Source organism: Zootoca vivipara, chromosome 3 (assembly GCF_963506605.1).
Source record: "Zootoca vivipara chromosome 3, rZooViv1.1, whole genome shotgun sequence".
Taxonomy (NCBI): Eukaryota; Metazoa; Chordata; class Lepidosauria; order Squamata; family Lacertidae; genus Zootoca; species Zootoca vivipara.
Window position 1 is genome coordinate 67,570,265 of NC_083278.1, and position 23,367 is coordinate 67,593,631.

At 41.6% G+C, this 23,367-nt stretch overlaps 2 protein-coding genes across 2 annotated transcripts; one reads left to right on the forward strand and one right to left on the reverse strand.

Moving 5' to 3' along the window:
* Positions 1-1,830: 1,830 nt before the first annotated feature.
* Positions 1,831-19,628, forward strand: PNLDC1 (PARN like ribonuclease domain containing exonuclease 1). The gene is made up of 19 exons (XM_035110740.2): positions 1,831-1,906; positions 3,698-3,755; positions 3,862-3,935; positions 4,577-4,607; positions 4,725-4,848; positions 5,253-5,341; positions 5,443-5,543; positions 6,453-6,532; positions 8,213-8,350; positions 8,731-8,800; positions 8,994-9,079; positions 10,262-10,317; positions 11,080-11,147; positions 11,874-11,927; positions 13,369-13,411; positions 14,844-14,943; positions 16,879-17,054; positions 18,974-19,072; positions 19,568-19,628. Exons 1-19 carry the CDS (start codon positions 1,831-1,833, stop codon positions 19,626-19,628), a joined length of 1,584 nt encoding a protein of 527 aa, XP_034966631.2.
* Positions 19,629-20,209: 581 nt separating this feature from the next.
* LOC118082740 (proto-oncogene Mas-like) lies at positions 20,210-21,055 on the reverse strand. The gene has a single exon (XM_035110571.1). It carries the CDS (start codon positions 21,053-21,055, stop codon positions 20,210-20,212), a length of 846 nt encoding a protein of 281 aa, XP_034966462.1.
* Between the last annotated feature and the right edge of the window lie 2,312 nt (positions 21,056-23,367).

Below are 23,367 nucleotides of genomic sequence, written 5' to 3' on the forward strand. Positions count from 1 at the left end.
ATGCCAGAGCATGAAGCTCCGCTACTGAGTCGCCCTACTGTGACAATAGCTTCTGTACCACAATCAAGTAGGCCCCATGGTCACCCTTACAGCTGAAAGTCAATTGGGAGAAGTTAGGCTAACAATAGGATTATAGTTGATCTCATTTGCATTTAAACATGCCATTTGCACTAAAGAGACTTGCTGTCCATTACTGCCAAGGATGACTTCCTGTACATTTAGCCACCGTGTGACACAAATAAGTCAAATGCCATTTCCCATATCAAGAGGTATGAGGGAAAGCTTCAGTTGCTTGTTTTTCCAGCTGACTACGCCGGTGTTAAAAGTCACTCCAGCCCTATTTGGGAAGAAAGCGGGTGTTCGAGGAGAAAAGGGGTTTTGTGGGAAATGATGGGTGAGGCAACCCATGGATTTTTGTTGGGAGGGGCAGTTTTTTTAAGGAGAGGAAGAAAGGAAACCTAAGTGCTACTGCACCAGTGGAACCTTGCTAGTGCAACATTAGATACAGCCCAATATCTTTTATAGGAGCGTCTCCACCCCTATCTTTCAGTCTGGACACTGAAGTCCTCCTCCGAGGGCCTTCTGGCAGTTCCCTCACTGCGAGAAGTGAAGTTACACACAACTAGGCAGAGGGCCTTCTTGGTAGTGGCACTCTCCCTGTGAAATGCCCTCCTATCAAATGTCAAGGAAATAAACAACTATCTGACTTTTAGAAGACATCTGCAGGCAGCCCTGTTCAGGGAAGTTTTTATTGTTTGATGCTTTATTGTATTTTTAGTATTTTGTTGGAAGCCGACCAGAGTGGCTGGGGAAACCCAGCCAGATGGGCAGGATATAAATTATTATTAATAATAATCATTATTCTTATTATAAAAAATAGCAGGTGGGCATCAGGTTGAGGAAGGCTGTTATTATTATTTCCTGTGGGTGCCCCTGTTTAAAATATAGCCTAGCCAATTTTCTCACTGCAGATGGTGTCTGCTATTGTGAAGTAAATTGTTGCATGGACAACTATAAAAACAGAGAATAGTCACAACACCAGCACAATTTTGCGGCTGCCTATATAGCCCTACTGCATGGAAATATTTGATACCAAATGTTGGAAAACAATGAAATAGACATAATTATCTTAGCCTAAGATTATCAGGTGTTGACGAGATAAACAACTACTCAACTTTTAGAAGATATCAGAAGGCAGCCGTTTAGGGAAGTTTTCAATGTTTGATGTTTTACTATGCTTATGTTTTATATGTGCTGTAAGCCAGTGTTTTTCAACCTTTTTTTGGGCAAAGGCACACTTGTTTCATGAAAAAAATCACGAGGCACACACCATTAGAAAATGTTTAAAAAATTAACTCTGTGCCTATATTGACTATATATAAATCGAATTTTTCCCACGGCACACCAGGCAACATCTCGCAGCACACTAGTGTGCCGCGGAACAGTGGTTGAAAAACACTGCTGTAAGCCGCCCAGAGTGGCTGGGGATAATAATACAGTAATAATAATAATAATAATAATAATAATAATAATAGGTTGTTGAGCCTTTTGGGGGAAATCACGGGTAAAAACACCCCCAATGCGAGGAGCAAGCCTTCGTGGGGGGGAGGGGTTAGGCATCTGGCATAGTTTATGTGGATCTGAGGAGGGGGCAGCCCATGAGTCGACCGCCTTTAAAAGCTCAAGGGAGGCAGAAGCAAAGGCTCGTATCCGCTTAGCCTCGGCAATTCACGCCGCTCCTCGTTGTTTCCAGGCGGTGGGCGTGGCTTCCTCCCGGCTCTTCTTGTGGGGCGGGAATAGTCGCGATCCGCGTGTGTGCCTGGAAGCGGGATGGATGTGGGAGCCGGGGAGTTTGAGGAGAAGTTGCCGGAGCTGCAGGAGCTCATCCTCCGCTGCGACTTTGTCGGTGAGGGAGATGCTGCTGGTGGTGGTGGGAAGCTATCCCCGCGAAGTCGGGGTGGGCATCTCCCAGTGGCCCTCGGCTGGCGTTGGGCTTAGTTGATCGAGCTGTGGTAACGGGGAGGAGGAGGAGAAGGAAGGGGTCCCCTGGGCAGATCTGCCCCAGTCCAAGCCGCGACGTGCTTGCATGGAAGCAAACCCCACTGAACTCAATGGGAACCCGCCCACCCTCTCCAGGATTAGTGTCTTTAAACTAATATAACGGCAATCGTTGCAAGCATAGTGGGAATTTTAGTTCTGGAAGGAGAGCCAGTGGATCCCTCAGCAGAATGTTCACTGCTGCTTGTGCAATGTTAAGTCCCCAGAATTCATTGGGGAAGGGGAAAGCAAGGTCAGTGTGTGCAGATCTCTTCAACGCTGCCGGCTGCTTCAGAGTAGCAGGAGTGGCTGGGGTGAGCTCCCAACTGTTATTGAAAGAGAGTTGAGAGGATAGGTGGCTTTAAAAACAAATTAGCAAACCTGCTCCAAGATCCCAAGGGAGGTGGATCGCTCTGATCATTATGAATCTGGCAACTTTGGAGGCACCCTGGCACCTCAGTCAGTCACTTCTCTTTCAGCTGCATGGGGTCATCTTGTTCGGAGTGTAAAATCTTTTATTTTTCTTAGTATTGAGGAGCTGAGGAGGTGCTGATTCCCTCCCTGCTCTGGTCAAAATAACAAAACAAACACACATCAATATTTATGTACGGCTTAATCAAAAAGGTCTCAAAGCGGTTTACGTACATGAAAGGAAAACAGAATACTGTACCTAATAAAATCAAACTTAAAAAACAACAATAAGTAGATGTACTGAAATTTATCAAAATATGATTAAATCAACAGTTAAAAAACAAATATACATAATAAAACCACACAAATGCACATAATAAAATTGCATGTCTGGATAGGATTTCCTAAGCAAAACGCTTTAGTAGGGATCACAAACAGTACAAAAATGGCACCTACATAGATTAAAGTGCAGGGAATGCAGAGTGTAGGTTTGGCTACTTTAAAAGAGCAACCCCTATTTTAAAGAGGTCTTATGTGGTGTTTGTTAAAAGTCCCAGTTCTGCAGGTTGAAGAGGTTGGAATAAGGTGATCCTTCAAGTACTGTAAACAGTTCTCAAGTTGCTGAGGGCTTTATATGTTAATAGTAACACCTTGAATTGGACCATGTAACAAATCAGCAGCTAGTGTAGAGCTTTGAGGAGAGCTATAATATACTGACAAAATCTCACTCTTGTTGGCAATCACAATGTAGAATTTTGCATTTACTGCAGTTTCTGAAGCAAGCACAAGGGAAGCCCCACATACCGGTAAAGTGCATTGCAGTCTTGAAAGGACCAGTAGCTTGTCCACAATAGTTCAGGTATCTGATTCCAGGACTGGCAGGAGTTTTTGTACCAGCCAAAGCTGATAAAAGGTGCTGTTGGCTACCTGGACTTCCGGGAACAAAACTGGGTCAGGAAAAGTGAGTATTTGCAGCTGGTCATTAGTGTTGTGCCATGACTAACAATCAAGGTAAAACTAAATTCCAAAAGATTTATTGTTAAAAAAAAGTTACAGTTCTGATGAAACTTCTTAAAATCAACCAAACATAGTGGACTGGTGTCTTGTCCAAAGGATTTGAGAGCATTGATGGAACCAGCAGAATATAAAATTACAAAAATGCTCACATTCTATTTACTAGTAGCAGGGAAGGCAAATGGTTTAGTTTGGTGCCCTTTGCTGTGTTCAATTTGTCCTTTGTATTTTGCAGGCATTGACATGGAGTTCACAGGTTTGCATTCTACCTTTCCACCCAGTAATCAGCACAGGTAAGTTTGTCTAACCATACATATTTTCAGATGATTTGTTCAGGAGTACTATAAAGGTGCATACACAACATGGAAGTATTTTATGGTTTTTTTCCTCCCCTCCCAGCCTCTTTGATTCACCGGCTGAGCGCTATCAAAAAGCCAGAAAGAGCGTCCAGCAATTTACAGTGAGTCAGCTTGGTGAGTTCTTTTTGAGTTGCTAAACTCAAATGTAAATCCTGTACATGTAGTATGAGTGAGAGACTGAGGGACATTCAGGATTTGGGTGGGAATGCTTGTGGTTGCCTTGTTTTGGGTTTTAGTGGGAGATTGAAATGGTCTTAAGTCCAGATTACCTCTTCTCCCTCCTTGAGCAAGGCATGAAGCTGTTTCCAAAGGGCTTTTAAACAGACCAGCGCTGCACTTTGAAGTCATGATAATTGGGGCTGCAAAGCACAGCATCAATTGATGTTACCATGAAGTCATTCGACTGACAGGCAGACAGCTCTGCCAAGTGGGGCCCACCAAGGGGTGAAGAGATAATGATGTGGCCTGTTGGCCAGAAAAAGTTTCCCCATCTCTGTTTTAGAGGAATACTCAGTTTCCTGCATTGTTTGTTCAGTGTTACTGAAGCAGAGGTGTCTCTTTCTCTAGGTATTTTGGGGGATTGTGGCTCTTCTAGGAATCAGTCAATGACTAGATAGGTGGTATCCTTACTAATAGGTAAATGGTTCTATCATAGCTTTAGCCAAGGAATAGAGAGGAACACACATTTGTGATCAAAATGGCACTGTGTGCCAGGTGCCTGTTTTGTGTGATAACATTTTACATTTTTCTTTCAGGTTTGTCAATATTTTCCAATGAAAAATCCAAGTACGTATAGTGTTTTCTTGTCAATGGTTATATTTACCTGGTGATCACGGGATAAAAATGCTGCCTTTCAGCCCTTCCCCGGCAGAAATCTTGTTACTCATTCTGCTTTCTTTGCAGGTATGTGGTTCATTCCTATAACTTTTTTCTCCTTCCCATGACATTTGGCCAAATGGATTCTGAGGTCTGTTTCCAAACATCTAGCATTCAGTTCTTGTCTCACTATGGTTTTGACTACAACAAGGTATGTTTTCTGTTACAAATAGACTAGGCAAACAAAATGTGGATTTTTTTTTTTTACTTGTTTTGCCATTTAAGTACTGTTACGTCTACTTGCACAACAGGGTTTCCCTCTTCTCCCCACATGCACCTCCCATGCCTCCTGAAATTGGGTCAGTCTGAGTGGGTTGGAACACCCCCCAAACAGCATGTGTGGGAGGAGGGAGGGGTCATTCCATCTGGCAACTGGAGCTTTGTTGCGCTTGAAAATTTTAAAGCACTTGAGTTTTTAAATTAATACTGGAGTTCAGCCACTTACAGGATTGGTGTGGTCAAATGAGCAGAGGTGATAGTTCTGGCATCCATATTCCTTAACACAGAAACTTTCTGAGGTGTAACTTTTATCCTCCTTCCTCTCCCACTCCCAAGTTTCTTAAAGATGGAATCCCATACATGAATGAAGCACAAGAGAAGAAACTTCAGCAACAACTTTTGCCCGGGAGCTGGATGGTCCACAGGTAAAACTGATCTTTCTGTGAGGTCTGCGGAGTGTTCTGGTAAGTCCAGGTTCAAACTGGCTCACAAGTTTCATACAGCTGCCTTGCTCTTCTATCTCCAGTGCCTTTGAAAAGAACAAGCTGAAAAAAGTGATTGATGAAGTAACTTGCTGGGTGTCATCAGCAGAAGTGAAAGATTCTATGGTACTGCGCGATATATATGGTAGGGGGCCTAAGCTTAGGCGCTTTTGATTTTGTGTCCCACAGCCCTTGACCAAATTTGTTACTTGCTCCTTGCCCCACACCTTGAATTTTTGTATCTTTTCCTCTCACCCATTGGAGAAATAGAACCTTGTTTTGTTATCACTGTACCTGTTATTTGTGAGTCTGGACGTAAGGCTATGTACCATTTTTTAAAATTCTGTGGTGGTGGGGAAGCACTACTGTAAGACCTGGCACCTTCGCTGATGAGAATTTTGGGGGGATGCAGCTTCAATCAATCAATCAAGTATACCACACTTAACAGAAAATGGATATGAAAATAAATTGGACTTGATAGTATCCCTTGCAAGGGTGGTATCCTTTCCCTCCATGCCCCCAACTCTCCTGAAAATGATATTCAGTATATACTACTCTCAACATGTTCCAGAAAAACATGGGATTCTAGGAGAACCACTGCAAGATGCAGGTGATGTGACTGCATACATCAGAGAACACCCAAAACCTTCCTTGCTTGCCATAGAAAACTAGCCTTGAGATGGAAGTTTAAGCAGGATTAGAACACTGCTCTCTGGAATGCTCTCTTTCAACAGGTAGGGAGAGTTTAAAACATATGCGTTGAGAGTGGAATCTCACAATTCATACTCTCCCTGCAATCTGCATTTTGAAATAGTACAGTGGTGAATTGAGAGATAAAAGCAGCCCGAATGCCTGATCCTGTGTGTGAGTGTGTCTTGCTGCTTGTAACAACTTAATTGGATATAGACTTGGACAGTAGTGAAATCAGTGCAGGGAACTGCTTCTTAAATGCAATCTTAAAATGCTGTACCATTTTTCTAATTCAGTCGTCTGAGTGTTTGTGAAGGACAATGAAGCTATATCATGCTGTTCATGTTTTTGCTTCTTCTCATAGGCTTCCAGGTGTTTGAAATACAGCTGATTCTAAGACGAGCTATTCAAGATATTTGGACGATTCCTTTAGAAGGTCAAGAAGTGAGTTTCATATTGTCGTGTTTAAAATGGAACTGATGCATTCATGGCATCCAAGTCCCAGGAATACAGACATCTTTTCTCTACCATTGTGCAGGTTCCCATATATAGATCTTTGAGAATTCTTCTAAACTTTTGGCAGGAGTGTGTAAAAACAATTTGGCTAGTATTTTTCCTGAGGTAATAATAATAATAATAATAATAATAATAATAATAATAATAATTAATAATAATAAATAACAACTTTTTATTCATACCCCACCCTTCCCGATTTGAAAACCGGGCTCAGGGTGACTAACAGCAAATATAAACATTTATTAAAAGTGACTCAAAAACAGCTTAAAAACAGCATAAAATACAACATAAATGTAGCATCCATGCCAATAAAATTCAAAAAAAATCAGGGTCATTTTTTTTGGGGGGGGGGACCCAGTTTAGTAAACATCAAGTGATCGCCAGGGCTAACTGGCCGAGTTAGTCCTGGTAGGGCCAGCAAGGAGACCAGGGAAGAGTTTAAATGTGGGGTCCCAGAAGGGTTTCTTCATAGAAAAGGGAATGGAGGATCAGGCTAATTCAAATTGAAGGCCAGGCGGAATAGCTCTGTCTTACAGGCCCTGTGGAAGGAGATCAAGTCCTGCAGGGCCCTAGTCTCGCGTGACAGAGCATTCCACCAGGTCGGAGCCATCACTGAAAAAGCCCTTTCTAAATAAAGGTCCTTAGGTCACTGGAGGCAGAACACAAAATTGGCTCTGTTATACTTTACTAGGCTGCCTCCCTGTTAGCCATTTATGGCACATCTGTTCATTATTTGGACTCATTCCAATCTGGCTTCAGAGAGCAGGACAGGGGGAGCGAGACCTTTATTCTATATCTTGATCTGCTCTGGGGAATGAGAATTGGGGACAGTGTATTTCAGTGGTTCCAATCCTACCTTCAGGACTGAGTCCAGAGAGTAGCCTTGGAAAGAGTGCCTTTCACCCCCCTGACGACTATGCTATGGGGTGCCATAGGGAGTATTTTATATCCAGTGCTATTTAATAACTATATGAAGGCATTGGGAGTGGACAAGAGGAGGATTCCAACACTCAGTTCAATTTCTCCATAACATCTGAATCAAGAGGGGCTGTGCGATCCCATGGCCATTGCCTGGATGCAGTAGTGAAATAGATGAGGAATAACAAGTTGAGTTTGAATCCTGGCAAGACAGAGGCACTCTGAGTGAGTCGTACCTGTGTCTGAGAAATTGGTCAGTTTCCTGCTGTGGAAGGGTTTGTACCAGGCATCCCCAAACTTCGGCCCTCCAGATGTTTTGGACTACAATTCCCATCATCCCTGACCACTGGTCCTGTTAGCTAGGGATCATGGGCGTTGTAGGCCAAAACATCTGGAGGGCCGCAGTTTGGGGATGCCTGGTTTGTACTTTGTCTGAAGCAGCAAATCTGTGGTTTGGAGGGTGCTTCTGGATCCAGCTTTGTCACTGGAGGCACAGAAAGCCTCAGTTGACCAACTGTGGCTGGTTTGACTGCTATGGACCAAAATACATTTATACAACAGTTATAATTGGCAGTCAGAGGCCAGGGTGGTGTGATGAAATCTCAGCAGTTTATGCATGTGGGCTGATGCATAGGTGGTGCACAAAGCGCACGCATGCCAACGTACGGTTTCTGTCCTGTCTTGCTTCAGTTGATGGTGAAGAAGATAAGTCCACAGCATCGCTGGCAGCTGGAAAATACTTCTTACGATTCTTGTCGGAGAGAGCGAATTCTGTTCTCTGCAAGGGGTTTCACCAACCTTTTCCACACACTAGTTAAAGCAAAGAAGGTAGATCCCACTTTCTTTAGGTTTTTTAAATTAAAAAATAATAATAATAACAATTCAGATGTAAAGTCACAGTAGTAGAAAATTCAAAATAACTTTTGAAAAGCTTAACAGAATATGTATATCCATATGAAGGTATACTTATACAGGTGTTATCAATTAAAATTGTACTGGCCTAGTGATAGCTGAATTTTTATATATGAAATGACCAGAGCCATTGAAATTCGGCTGGTGATCTGTGATAAGCTCAATAACTAAGCATCACTAGGCCTTTATTTTGTAAATTGCATTTGCTTTCTTAAAGGGCCTAGTATAAACATATTCCCATTAACCACTGTTCAGCAGTGCTGTGTTTTTGACAATCTTACCTTTTCTCTCTGCAGCCACTGGTGGGACACAATATGCTGATGGATCTTCTGCATCTGCATGAGAACTTTTACAAGCCCCTCCCTGGTAATGCCACTTCCAGCTTCAATCAAAAAAGAGACTTTTGTATCCTTCCCCCAGTAGGATCCTTGCTTCTGATCCTTACCTCTGCTTTAGGAACTGATCTATTTCTGGTTATTGGTCAAGCTATTGTCAGCAGCTTAGTTGTTCATTAACAAGCAAACATCGCCATCTTCTCTCTCATTGTTTTTTTTTAAAGAAAACTACGAGGAATTTAAAAAGAACATACATGCCTTGTTTCCTGTTGTCATGGACACAAAGAACATAGTAAAGGCCACCTGGAAGGTAACTCTCATTGGCTGCTGATGCTCAATATTGCCTCTCCTCTTGCCCCTCTCTCACTGTGTCAATGTCCCAGGTTCAGTCCTCAGCAAAGGATCTTGGCTACAGCTAAGAAATGCCTTTTGCTTAAAACATTGGTGGGCCACTGCCGGTCAGAGTAGACAAGACTGGCCTAGAATAATTTAAAGCCTGACAGTTCTATATGTTCAGAAAATGAGCAAGGAAACTCAATTTTTGTCTCCTTTCCAAAGAGCAGTGACAACTTCTGTCTGTCGCCCACTGTTTCTTCCCAGAAGTGGAGCAGCGATCCGTATTAGTAGTACTTGATAGTTCTTAGTGTCATCCCGTTGTTGGGATTGTGACTCGTCATGTCATCCCACATGAAGGCAAAATGTGTGCTGTAGACAGGACAATTCACAGTGTTGGTGCTGACTTTTAAAGCCCTAAATGGTCTTGTGTTTTTAATATTCTGTTGGGAGCCGCCCAGAGTGGCTGGGGAAACCCAGCCAGATAGGCAGGATATAAATAATTTATTATTATCATTATTATTATTAGAGTGGTTGTAATTGTCACATTCAGCAGGGCTTTAGGGGAAGGGTGCATTATGGGACTTGACAGATTTTCTTTGATGTGGTTGGCATTCCCAAGCTTGTATACTTGGATGCCTTGGGAACAACATGATAGGCTTAATGATTGGGGGCTGGAGGAGGTGCTGAAACTGTATGGCCAAACAAGTGGAAACCTTGCCTTTTGAGTCAGTGTGTGAATGAGAAGGTGATAGCACAACAGTTTCTAGTCGTGGGTTACGGCTTTGGTGTTCTATTCCTAAGGGCATGTTGTATGTTACAATCCTGGTATGGCTGCTGCTAAGATTTCTACCTGTGTGTATCCGAGTTGCATGAAATGGCATACAGAACATTTCGAAGTGGCTGAATTGACTGACCCACAGTGAAGCTCTATTCCAGTTGTTCAGTAAATGTGCAGTAATCCTGTATCTTCATGAGTTTAATGATGTTGGAGGGGTCAGGGCCTTAGAAGACAAACAATGGTATAAGAAGCTTCAAGAACAGACATGTTGCACTAGAGTAGTTGATGTCCTATGCAGTGCAATCCATTGTTACTTTGTGAACCTCCAGCTCTTTCAATGCCACCAGAAAGCTTTTCTAAATTCTTCCTTTTAAACAGGAGTTCCAGTTTCCTCAAGCTGATAATCTTTTGGAGGTTTATAAAGTACTGAACAGGTGAGCCATTTTATTTGTGTGTGTGTGTGTCGCCATTGGTTTTATCACTAAGTTTGCCTGTCTGAAAAAGAAACACAACAAGTTGTTCTAGAATTCAATCAGGATTTTTTTTGGGGGGTGGGGGTGGCGGTCATGTCCTGCAGATGTTGACCCCATGATCAGCTTAATATCTGTTCTTCTGTCAAATATCTCTGAAGAAATTATACATTGTTTGCCCAGTAGTCCTGTATCTTCTGCGTGAAATGGCCCTCATAGGCTGTAGATCTCAGGGTAACATTAAGAATCAGTGAATGGACAACTGGTCTGCAGAATTTAAGACCATGGGGAGTATAATTACAGATTGGGGAAGGGACTTAACACCTGGATAGGAGAAAAATTAAATTGTTGCCTTCCAGTTTTGAATATGTTTTGCACTGCACAGTGATTAACACCTATCTGACCACAAATGGTTTTTTAAAAAGAATTTGAACACCCTTTGCCTCTTCTAAAAGAAAAAGACAGCCCAGTCTTTCTATTTAACTAGAAAGACAAGACAAGGAGGACATACAATAACTTTCATATAAATAGGCACAATGGCTATATTCTTTTTCCATTGTTGGAAGTAATATACCTTTGAATACCAGTTGCTATTCCATTCAGGTTGTATTTGCAGGCTTCCCATGGGCATTTGGTTGGCCACTGATAGAACAGGATGCTGGACTTGGGTCTGATCCAGCAGGGCTCTTCTTAAGAACTGAAAGCTTGACAATTGATACCTTTCAGCAGTGACATGAATCCCACAAACCAGCCTTGTCCAGAGATCTTTTATGCAAGCGACTGCCTCAGATACGGTATGTCTGGCTATGGAAACAAATTCTTGGCATGTAGTCATTAACCTTAATAAGTACTACGATTGATATGTTTTCAATTGCTTTCATCACAGCAAAGTCACAAGGAGCTTTGAACAGGATTGTGAGGCACATAGCTTTGCATTTCTACCCCTTGCAAAACAACATCAAACCTGTGGTTACGTGAAATACACTCAACAAACACACATGCACCAAACTGTTCCTTCTGCTCTTGTTCCCTACCTACTACTGCAGTCCACAACACTGGGGAAATAGAAGCTTAAGGCATTCTGCAAGGCCAAAATCAGCGATGAACCTCCGACAGGCTTTGCATGATACTACTTCTACTGCCAGACCAAACTCAAGTGGGATGTGATTGCAACTTAATGATGGGATCTGATGATATTGCTTCAGAATCATTGTAGAGACTGCCATGCTCTAGATCAGGCACCCCCAAACTGCGACCCTCCAGATGTTTTGGCCTGCAACTCCCATGATCCCTAGCTAACAGGACCAGTGGTCGGGAAAGATGGGAATTGTAGTCCAAAACATCTGGAGGGCTGAAGTTTGGGGATGCCTGATCTAGATTCTTAGAGGTGGGAGGAAAACGGCAACATAAAACGAAGAGAAACGCGATAGGTTGTCTGTGGGTGAGGCATGTTTTGGGTCAAATCATTGTAGACTGTCTGGGGAGATGTTACCTTTTCTGTTTTGTTGGAAACCTTTCAGCTACAAAGGAGTCTCCGCACGAGGCGGCCTATGATGCATTTCTCTGCGGATCAGGTACGGGTGTAATTTTTAATGTCTAAAATACCCCCTTCCATCGGCATTGTGCTAGTTCAACATATGGGGCAGTCTGTCTACTGTGTTAATAAAGAAACTGTACAGCCAGATTATTATTATTACAAACCTCTTTTTGGATGTGAACATTTGTGACAGAGGGTTTCAGAGCAAAACTTCACGTTCTTCTTGAATGACATATTTATTCTTATTTTAAAGTTTCTAACAATTTAGGCACTGTGCAGAGGTGTGTGTGTGTGTATGTATATATATATATATATATATATGTGTGTGTGTGTGTGTGTGTATATATATATATATATATATATATATATATATATATATATATATATATAAATAAGCAGCCACTGCCTACAGGCTTACAATCAAATGGATATGACACAAAAGAAATGGAGAAGGAAAAGAAAAGCAAGAAGAAGAAAAAAAACCTACCAATCATTCATAGCTAATATTGACCATCTAGAATGGCCACTGGGGAGAAGTGGTCATTTCACTGGGAGAGGTGGTTTACCTCTCTCAGTGGAATACGGTAGTAGTTTGTCCCAGCTGACCCCGTGGAGTGTGCTTTGCAGCCTGTCCTCTCCCTCAGGTGCAGCCAAATATAATTGTGATCATAACTCCTATCCTTTTCTTTCTCTTTTCATAGCAAAGAGTGGGGGTGGGGGGGAAATCAGCATGAGCAGAGCTGGAAAAGCTCTTTATGTGCAGTTTTTCCTTTTTGAAGTATTCCGTAACATTCATGTGCTGAGTGAAGTATAGGCTTTTGTTTCCTTTTAGTAGTGATAAGTACCTAGAGTATAAAATACAGTGATTTGTGCCCCCCCTCCCCCCATGAGACCAAATCAAGCCAATGTGCTTTTCTCTTTGAAGCTCTACAAGGAGGTCTTCTTCGTTTCTGCTTTATTGGTTTTAAGCAGGCTTAGGTAGCTAGCGGTTCTTCTTCCAGGAGGTGGTCGCCTCAGTCCTTTATAGAGGCAAGTAGAAGCTGCAGGGGTGACATTTACATAACCAGCCAAGAGTTATTGCTGCTTTTAGTTTCATGAAGCTAAATAGGTACCGGTACCTTGCAAGGATTTCTGCTTGCACAGTGGGACTCTCCCCCCACCCCCCATGTGTTCCCCTACATCCCTCAAAATTGGTTTGGGAGAACCCTCAGAACAGTGCAAGGAGGAGGCATTGTGGAGTCCTTGTGCAAACAGGCCAACTGGAAGAGGGGGACGCTGAATCCCCTCCTAAGTCTTTTTTAGTAAAGTTTTGAAGGCCTAAAAAATTGATGTCTTATTTAATCAACTCTCAGAACAATCTAATTCCTATTTTTGAACATCAAAAAGCTTTTCTAGGAGTCTCCCCTCTCCACCCCAATTTTGCAGTTTTATCATTTATAAGTTGTTAGATGTAACAATGGAATTATTTATTTTTCCAGTTCTTCTGAAAGTAGCCCATTTGCTTCTTGACAGAATGTCTTGGTAAGTAACAAAATAAAAAAAAATCCTTCCAGCAGCACCTTAGAGACCAACTAAGTTTGTTATTGGTATGAACTTTCGTGTGCATGCACATTTCTTTGTATCTGAAGAAGCGTGCATGCACACAAAAGCTCATACCAATGACAAACTTAGTTGGTCTCTAAGGTGCTGCTGGAAGGAATTTTTTTATTTTGTTTCGACTACGTGAGACCAACACGGCTACCTACCTGTAACTAGAACTCTTGGTAAGTAAATAGCTTGAATGTTTCCCGCTCTGAATAATCTTTCTCACTGTAGAATGGTGGACTTAAAATTGGTTGGAGGTGGCCTTAGAACCCTTCGCAGTTTCATGGGTGGCAGCACTTGCTTTTCTAAGAGCATTGTGTCGTCTTTCCTCCTTGGCATTGTGTTAAAACACACCTGAATGCTCCAGACCAGCAAACTGCTGAATCTTTGGCTTTTCTAGAGCCGGGCAAACTTGCTGGTGATCAATTAAGCAAGGGCATTTGATTAGCAACCCCTGTCCACTACTTATCCTATTAATTCCTATGGAAGCAGTAAGGGTATACTGTACTTAGTTTTTCTCCATTTTGGTTTTATTTTTGTTAAATAATGACACAGTGTAATATGCTGTGTTGTTGTTCATCTGGGGTCGTATTTACCTAATTTGGGGTTGTATTTACCTAATAATGATCGCTATTATGTCCTGATATGTAAAACCACAGAATTCAATGAGGGTGCACTTTCTTTTTCTTATGACTGTATTTAGTAGTAGCTGCTAGGTGACAGGTTCTGAAAGGTGATTTTAATATTTATAGACAGGGCCTGTCAGCAACAGACCTTAGAAACTGTCATCACGCACCCTTAAGACCCCCAAAGTAAATATCAGTATTCTCTTAATGTGTAAAATATCCCTTAAAAAAAAATCCCAGTTATCATACCAAGCTCCTGAGGGGCTTTAAAGACGTTCTAAGGCAGGCTTCCTCAACCTCGGCCCTCCAGATGTTTTTGGCCTACAACTCCCATGATCCTTAGCTAGCAGGACCAGTGCTCAGGGATGATGGGAATTGAACATCTGGAGGGCAGAGGCTGAGGAAGCCTGTTCTAAGGGACCAGGTAGCAGTGGAAAGGGGTCAAATTGAGGAACTGTTTTACTTTAGCATGGAGTTCCTTGAAATATAAAAAATTAAAGAATTTATTGTATTTCATAACATTGGAATGTGTTGTGTGATGGTACTCTAGTTTCAATTTGCATTATGGGCGGAGGGAATTGCTCAGAGGCAGGTAGTAGAAGAGACATTACCCTTTTCTAAGAAAAATAGTTATATATATATATATATGCGCAATCTTGGCATTCCTAAGTTGTTCTAGTACAGTATATCATTCCCCACATAACTTTTTTTTAAAAAAGATTTGCTGCTTTTCCTTAATTTAGTGATCCAACAAGGACTACTCCCTCATTTTCTCAGTACCTTGATGTATTGGCTGCATATGTGAATCAAGTGAACGTTATCCGAGCTGGTGTTCGGAAAATAGTGAGTATGAAATGTGAAAAGATTCCAGTTAGCCAGTTGCCAAGAGAAACTTGTAACATCCCCACAAGCTCAGATGGAATAGGAGCAGGGAGGAGGAGCTCTTGTGAGCTCTGTCTTTTTGGAGATAGTTTTGTACTTTGCGTGGCTGAAGCCTGGGGTGTTAGAGAATGGAAGATGAGGCAAAGAGTGATGCTAAAAGGTGGACCCTCCAGATGTGTTGCCTCCATGTACCTGACCAGTGGTCAGGAATAATGGGAGTCATAGTCAACATCTGGAGCATGCCATGCTAGCTACCCCTGTTGTATTGAATTTGATTCACTGAGAAAAGCAATTAGGAAACAAAGGATTTTACATGTATGTTACATGTGGGCACATGCAAGGACACAAAGTAAGCTCATTTTATTAAAGTGCCCCAAACCTTCCAGAAGCTAGACAGCACAGTATTTCTTCATGATGAGGAAAGATAACATATGTCCGTGTCATCTGACAGACAATACAAATATTCATAATTTTCACAATAATACACTGTTTATCCTGTTCATAATTCTTGATATTGAAGCTGGGGCAAAAATTGTGTGACTGCGTTGTTGTAATAATAATAATAATAATAATAATAATAATAATAATAATAAAATTTTATTTATACCCCGCCCTCCCCAGTCAAAACCAGGCTCAGGGCGGCTAACACCAATAAAATTACAATAAGACATAAAAGCAAAGAAAACAATTAATTAAAATACAGATTAAAATACAATATTAAAATTTAAAATGCAGTCTCATTTTAAGTAGTCTATAAATCCAGCCATGAGGGAGGAAAACACAGGGGTCAGACTAAGTCCAACCCAAAGGCCAGGCGGAACAGCTCTGTCTTGCAGGCCCTGCGGAAAGATGACAAATCCCGCATGGCCCTGGTCTCCTGTGAAAGAGCGTTCCACCAAGTTGGGGCCAATACTGAAAAGGCCCTGGCCCTAGTTGAGGCCAATCTAGCCACCTTATGGCTCGGGATCTCCAGAATATTGTTGTTTGTGGACCTTAAGGTCCTCTGCGGGGCATACCAGGAGAGGTGGTCCCGTAGGTATGAGGGTCCCAAGCCGCATAGGGCTTTAAAGGTCAAAACCAGCACCTTAAACCTGATCCTGTACCAGGATCCTGTACCAGCAGACCCTTTGTTTAATTTCCAAGCAAAGGGTCTGCTGGTTTCTCTTTAAGGTTTCCAGACTCAAAAGAGAGCAGGGCAATTAAAGGCACAGAAGTCCTGTCCTCCATTGAGTCTGGCAACCCTACCTGCAAGCAAGGCATTATAGGTTGGCAGTAGTTTGCCCCTAGCCACTGGGTTCTGCCCCAGATGCAGCCTCTGAAGGGTAGCCCCACATAGAACAAATTGCAGTAATCCAACCATGAGGTTGTCAAAGCATGGGCAACCATGGTCAAGCTATCCCAATCCAGGAACAGTAAAAGCTGTTTGTAAAAGGCACTCCTAGCCACTGAGGACACCAACAAACAATAAAATGACTTGTATTCCCAAAAAGTCAGTCTACAACATATTTGGCTCTTCCCTTCCTCAACCTAGCTAACAGTTCTTTGTAGTGTGATCCCTTGCGAGGTCCAGGGCCTGGCTGCAACAACCAATGAGGGTGAGTGGACTTGCCCCTTCCACCCTCCCAGAGCCGTAACCCCAGGGTGCCCAAACCACAAACAAATAACAAGAACTATTTAGGGGGTGTTCAATGTGACTGATTTTTTTTTAAAAAAATAACCACAAAAACCTGACGTTAAGCATTCATGTTAAACCACCAATTCTTATCCACCACGCTGTTTGTGTGTGTGTTGTGTTTGGCATAGTTTATTGAAATGTTTCATAATACTTGGAACCTTTTGTGAATCTTCCTCTTGGTGCCCTCAGTAGCTAAAGGGTTAACTTAATTCTTTCCTTAGAATTTTTCCGGTATGGATGACCCTATAAAGCTTCCACCACGCCTTATCATTAATGTGCGAGGATGGCCTGGGGTTGATGAAGAGCAGATCTATCGGGAGTTTAAAATCTTCTGCAGATTCGATGTGCGACGGCTAAAGAGGAACCAGTTTCTCTTACTCTCCAATAATTTTAAAAAGTATGTAATAAAAAACCACCTTCTCTCTACCTTAGCAGTTGTTATTCTGCCAGTTTTCTCTGATATATGTTGGACCAGACAGTGTCTCATTCCAAAACATCTGGATTCAATTTTACTTAACTGATCCTCATACAGCAGCGAAAGTATATGCTTATACTCTGATCAATAGCCACACCCATGTATGCTGTTGGGTATCTGAAATGCTTGCAAATCCGAGGGTGCAAGAAACACAATGATACCCTTCGGAAGATGGGGAATCCAGTGTGCACGTATTTTCAGTTTTCAAAAATGTACAAATACAAATCTTACAATGTCATACTTCCAATACAAATACAAATCAAACTTCCCTCCCCGCTTTTGTGGATTCTTCTCTTATTTAAATTTTTAACACTGCCCTTTCCACTTTACTCCATTTCTTAATTATTCTACAATTAATAATACTTTTAACTGCTTGATTTAAGTTAACCCTACGAACGCACTTAGTTGCATACGATTTTTCAAATATTCCACAAATATTCTGCACTCCTTAATAATCCCCCAGCCCCCGGTTTCTTAACACACCCGTTAATTTTGCCATTTCGGCATAATCCATCAAATTAATCTTACTTGGTTGGAACAACATCCTCTTTCCACCTCTGGGCGAAGACCATTCTGGCTGCGGTTGTAGCATACGTAAATAAGTTTCTACGGTCCTTTGGAATTTCTGTATTCACTATCCCTAAAAGAAAAGCTGCTGGTTTTGTTTTGTTTTACTAAAAGTTATTTTGAACATTGTCTTCAATTCATTATATGTAGATCATTTCCCAGGCTTTTGTTTGCTTACAGGACTACTGTGTATGATAAAAATCACCTTCCTTTTTTTTTTTACATTTCCAACACAAATACCAGGAGATAGATATCATTTTCATATAATTTTCTTTCAGTGTACGAATTTTAAATCAACATTCCACAACTTATCCCACACAGCCATTTCAATATTGTGACCAATGTCTCTTGCCCACTGAATCATCACAGATTTCACCTGCTCATCTTTTGTTTCCCATTCTAACAACATTTTATACATTATAGAAATTACATTGTCAGTATTCCCTAGTAGTTCTCTCTCAAATTGCTTAATGCAGTTTCTCAGACATCTTGGAGGGGTTGCCAGTAAAGCAGAGAAAATACAAACTTTTCTGCAGATTTTTTTTAACAAGATCAAAACATATATGTATTGGACTTTAAAAAATATTTTTGTATTTGCACCCATGGGTTTCTGTAAAGCCACAGGTTGCCCGCCCTTGCTGTATTATTAAACGGCAGCAGATAGAGGGGTATATGGTTGCTTCAAATTCAAGCAGCGCTTGAAGGAGGATATTCTCAGGGCTTGCTTGCTCTCAAGTGGGGGGGGCAGGACAGCACAGGAAAAGCTGACATTGCAAATTGCCCTACCCTGGGTTTGTACAGGGGTTGATCTTGGGAGTGGCCAGGAGGTATTCTCTTTATCTGTTTTTATTTCATTTTCCCCAAAAGTTGTAGAAGTGTGTAAACGAAACCATCACGCACCTCCTCTTTGGTTGTGGGTTCAAAAGTGGGAAAAGAAGGCCACATTTTGTTTTTTCTTGCTATAAATAGGGGAAGAAAGAGGGTGTGTATGCAGATGGAGCCTGCCCTCCCTCATGACAGACAGTCAACATGTGGGCATGAGAATTGCAAGAATAGGGATGAGTGACTGTGCGTTTAGGATGTATTGTCCATAAATAAATGGCAGGTGGGTAGAGTCTCTTTTGGGAGGGAATTGTCCAGTGAAAGCAGCAGTTGGGTTGACAGATTTGCAGCTTCAAACAGCACCAGTTTGGGTACAGAAGCTAATTTTTGGCTATCAGGTCATTCTTCTTCTTTGTAAGTCAAAGTTGTACTTTTCTTAACTATCCTTACAGTGTCAGAATGGTTTTGAGAGAATATAAAGCTCATCCCAACGTGCAGATTTCCCCATACCACCACTGGAGGCATTCTCCGCAAGTGAATTTCTTCCTTCAGTAAGTAAACTTAACTTTATAGGGAATCTCATTTTGATGAAACTTAGCTTTTAAAAGTTATATCTCCCCACCCACCCAAAAGTGAGGAAAGAGAGACTGAAAGAAATCCCTTTCTATTCTTAACAGTTTGCTGCAAAGCATGGATGATCTGGATATAGTATAATACATGTAGCAACTCTGTGCTCAGTTTTATTTTCAGTACTTTAGGAGTTGGGAGACAAAAACTGAGAAGGTGATTAGGGGTGTCTGGAAAAGGTACATTTCCTGGACACACTCTCTCTCTCTATATATATATACACTTTTTATTGATGGTTTTGATATTTCTTGTGAAGCGCTTAAAGGTTTTACTACAATCAAACAGTGTATAAATTTTGGTATAAAAATAGACATTGGAAGTCATGCTTGAGAAAGTGAATATAAAAACAGAGTCGGGGAGGGCTTAAAATGTTGATTGTTGTGGCTGATGTTCTCCTGGATATTCTTCTCTCTTTTCAGAATTTGTGGTGTTGTGACCTCTTGGTCTTTGCTGGCATTCTTCCTTGGAGGATCTTCATAAGCAATCATCTACTGGAAGCACTTTTGTCTGCTGTGTGTCCTTTTCTTCCTCATCATCACTGTAAGCGATACTTACAATATATTAAAATACATTGCATTTCTCTAGTAGTCCCAAACCTATGTGTGGTTCCTAATGTGGGAAGTGAGATGGAAGAGCAGGCCATTGTCAAGTAGCAGATAGGGAGGGGGTATATTTCTGTAATGGCTACCCTCTGATCATTCTTTTCTAACTCCGGCTTTTGCCGAAGTTTACGTTGTGATTTGAGATTTCAGTCTCATTCTGTAGTCATCCAATCACTGCAATACACTGCAAAGTTTTTTTTGTAAGGTTAACATTTTCTAACCTTCCACAGGTCTACCTCTCCTCCTATGTCCTTGTTCTTGACCCCTGACATAGCAGAAATGGACAAGTAGCCTCTGGCTCAAATAAAAGATGCAGTTGACTCTGCTGTAGGTCTTGGGTGGGTTAAATAGAAGTGACTGCAAGATAAATGATCTGTAATTCATTTATTCTGGAGATGGGAATGCAAGTCAGCACTCCTCTTTATATAATGTTGTTTGGTTTCTGAGGCCAGGCTCTTTTCAAGTCTTCTCTTGGTCTGCTTGTGTTGCTTGTTCTATGTTTGTTTCATAATTCAAAGCTCTCTCTACAAAAATATCTAAGGTTTCCTGGGCTTTTTGCCTGCCCCACCATCCAATAGCAAAATATAAAAAAGGGTTGATACTGCTGCATATGGAATCAAATAACACAGAGAATGTAAACAGTGGCATTTCTACTAAATCATCATGCCAGTAGTTTATATATTCCAAAAGTCTAGCTGACCCATCAAAAATTAGAAACAGAATAACTGTCGCTACAATCGTGTTGTCGAGCATTGATTGTGTTTTCCCCTGCTTTTTGATGAAAATGGCCACAGTGCAAAAGACCATGATGGGCACAAAAATCAGGAAGTCGATGATAAATTCAGATACAGTTGCAGTATCACAAAGGAAAGTGTCTCCATTCATAAATGCATAGAATCTTCGATAGCATGTAAATTCTTCTGCAAAAGCTATTACGCACGAGAAGGCCCACAGAATGGCAGACACAATAGCTGAGAAGTTCTCTGGTCTGTGACGTTGACACCAGACAGGGGAAAAAAGCGACAGATACCTTTCAGCACAGAGAGCTGTTAATATATAGAAACCAGAGTTGCGTCCAAGAAAATATGTTATCTCTAGAAAACGTGAAGTGTGTGCATTGACACGAGCTGGTTCTACAAATAACGCAAAATAACCCAGTAGATAGAGAAGGACAACACAATCACCCATAGCCATATTCATGACATACACATTGAACTTATTCTTCTTGATCATATGAATAAACAAAATGACCATTCCATTTCCAACTAATCCCAAAATGCAGATTGGAATGCATATGATTAACATTGTTTCCTTCGTGTTGCCTTCATTGCTGACGTTCTCATTCTCTGCATCAGCAGCAGGGGCAGATAGATTGTTTTTCTGTTCCAGCATGAGATGATCAGTATGTCCAGTAACTCTTCTCAACCTGCTAACACGAAACACATTTTGTGTGATTATTAGGCGCTGAAATATTGTAAAAGAGGAAGCAAAGTTTCAAGACGATCTCCTGTCTGACAAAGACATTTGTGTTATAATGTTCACTAGTATTTGCAGGGAAAGATCTTCCTTTTCTTCTTCACTGGCTGCTTAATACTCGATTGTTCAGGGGCCTATAAGCCTTCAATTTAGGGGACATGGAATATAGCTGAAGTTTGCAAAATGTGATGTAGCCTTTCATTGCCTTCTACAGCTACAATAAGCCTTAACTCTTAAGACACGTCTGATACCCATAACTCCTGTTCCTGTCATCCAATGCAAGAGAGGCAGTGGATGTGGTAAACCAGTGTTTGGAGCCAGTTCAGGAACAAAACCAGGGACTCAGCTACATTAGTAAAGAAACAACAATTTGAATGTGCTATAAACATGCAACACCAGAAGGTGCGAGAGAGCAAGAAATTTTTATACGTGTTTTTCCATAGGTTTTTTGTTTTTTTGTTTTTTTTGTTATAAGGGTCTAATTTCTGACTTATTTATAGCATTTTTCCCCTCTGTGTAGATCAGGGGTCAGCAAACTTTTTCAGCAGGGGGCCGGTCCACTGTCCCTCAGACCTTGTGGGGGGCCGGACTATATTTTGAAAAAAAATATGAACGAATTCCTATGCCCCACAAATAACCCAGAGATGCATTTTAAATAAAAGGACACATTCTACTCATGTAAAAACATGCTGATTCCTGGACTGTCCGCGGGCTGGATTTAGAAGGCGATTGGGCCGCATCCGGCCCCCGGGCCTTAGTTTGGGGGGACCCCTGGTGTAGATCCACCCGAGGTTGACAAACTGAAACTTAACATTGTAACTAACATTGTATTATTTCAGCAAGAGGGTTTTCAGATTCATGCAGCATTTTAAAACACCTCACACATTATTGTATCTGCTCTGATGCATTTGTTAAGGAAAATGTAAGCTGAGTAGTTAATGCACATAACAATCAGGCATCATGGAAAATGTACACATAATTTGCCCATGAAGAAAGAATTGTGCCCATTTCCTAGTCGATACACATAATCTCTGATAGGCCTTGGAAAAATCTGCCTATCACAATAGTTATATGCCTGACTTCCTTTTTGTCAAGCTCTGAATGTTATGCAGGGTCTTTCCACTAGACAACTGCAACATATGTCTCATTATATCCTTGGAACTCAAACTTCCATTTGTGGATCTTAGCAACACATACTGGTGTAGCTAATTCATCAGGGCAAACGGAACAGTTTCTGAGTCAAGCTCAGGCAAGAAAGCCAATTAAAATGGATCCATGTAATAGGTGTTTTCCTCCAGAGGCTGGAACTGCGCAGTGACAAGGTGGTGGTTGCGGCCAGTCTCAGAGTCCGGGAAGAATTTCTTTAGTAGTGGTCTCAGAACCATTTATTTTAAGATTGTTGGAGCCACAGTCCCCTGTTAGATGTAAGAAGTGAAGAGAGGCAGGAATTGAGCACCCCTGTGGTAGGGTGGGTCCATTCGGACACCTTGTTCACAGCTCAGGCTGGAACAGCTGAAACTGTATACACAACAGGACTTGACAGCACACTCGATACCTCTGTGAAGCAGTCTGCACAAGTTTTGTTATACAGACCGATGCTAAACATTTTGAGAATGTACAGAGTACACTTGAAGATAAGCTCTGCCTGTGTTTTGTCAAATTCACATTGAGACTTCCCTCCCTTGCAAACCAACCATTTCATCGCCCTCGGCTCCCTAGAAAACTAGACGACAGATTGTGCCCCACCAAGAATGAAAAGACACTTGGAAGCAATCATATGGACACCCCTTTTATAAATAATCTCCCCTTTTAACAGAGAGTCCAGGGCACCTTCCTAGCCTGGTGCCCTCCAGATGTTTTGGACTACAACTGCCATCTCTGACTATAGCCCATGCTGGCTGGTGCTGATGGAAGTTGTAGTGCAAAATATTGGGAGGGCACCATGTGGAAGGCTGAAACATAGTATTTTAATGCATCTTTTTATATTATTTTAATACTATTTTTTTTATATAGTTACATTTTAATGATTGCCTTTTCCAGTCGGGATTCAGGCCTCATCATGGGACTGAAACTGCCTTGGTTGCACTGGTTGATGATCTCCAGCGGGCTAGGGACAAAATGTCTACCAGCTCCATCTGGTA

What these genes read in the sequence shown, in the direction of transcription:
- PNLDC1 (XM_035110740.2), top strand. Translation starts at nt 1,831, where the DNA reads ATGGATGTGGGAGCCGGGGAGTTTGAGGAGAAGTTGCCGGAGCTGCAG. An exon ending in ATGGTTTTGACTACAACAAG is followed by an intron (nt 4,849 to 5,252) that starts GTATGTTTTCTG and finishes CCCACTCCCAAG; the next exon opens with TTTCTTAAAGATGGAATCCC. An exon ending in TAGTAAAGGCCACCTGGAAG is followed by an intron (nt 9,080 to 10,261) that starts GTAACTCTCATT and finishes CCTTTTAAACAG; the next exon opens with GAGTTCCAGTTTCCTCAAGC.
- LOC118082740 (XM_035110571.1), bottom strand. Translation starts at nt 21,055, where the DNA reads ATGTTAATCATATGCATTCCAATCTGCATTTTGGGATTAGTTGGAAAT.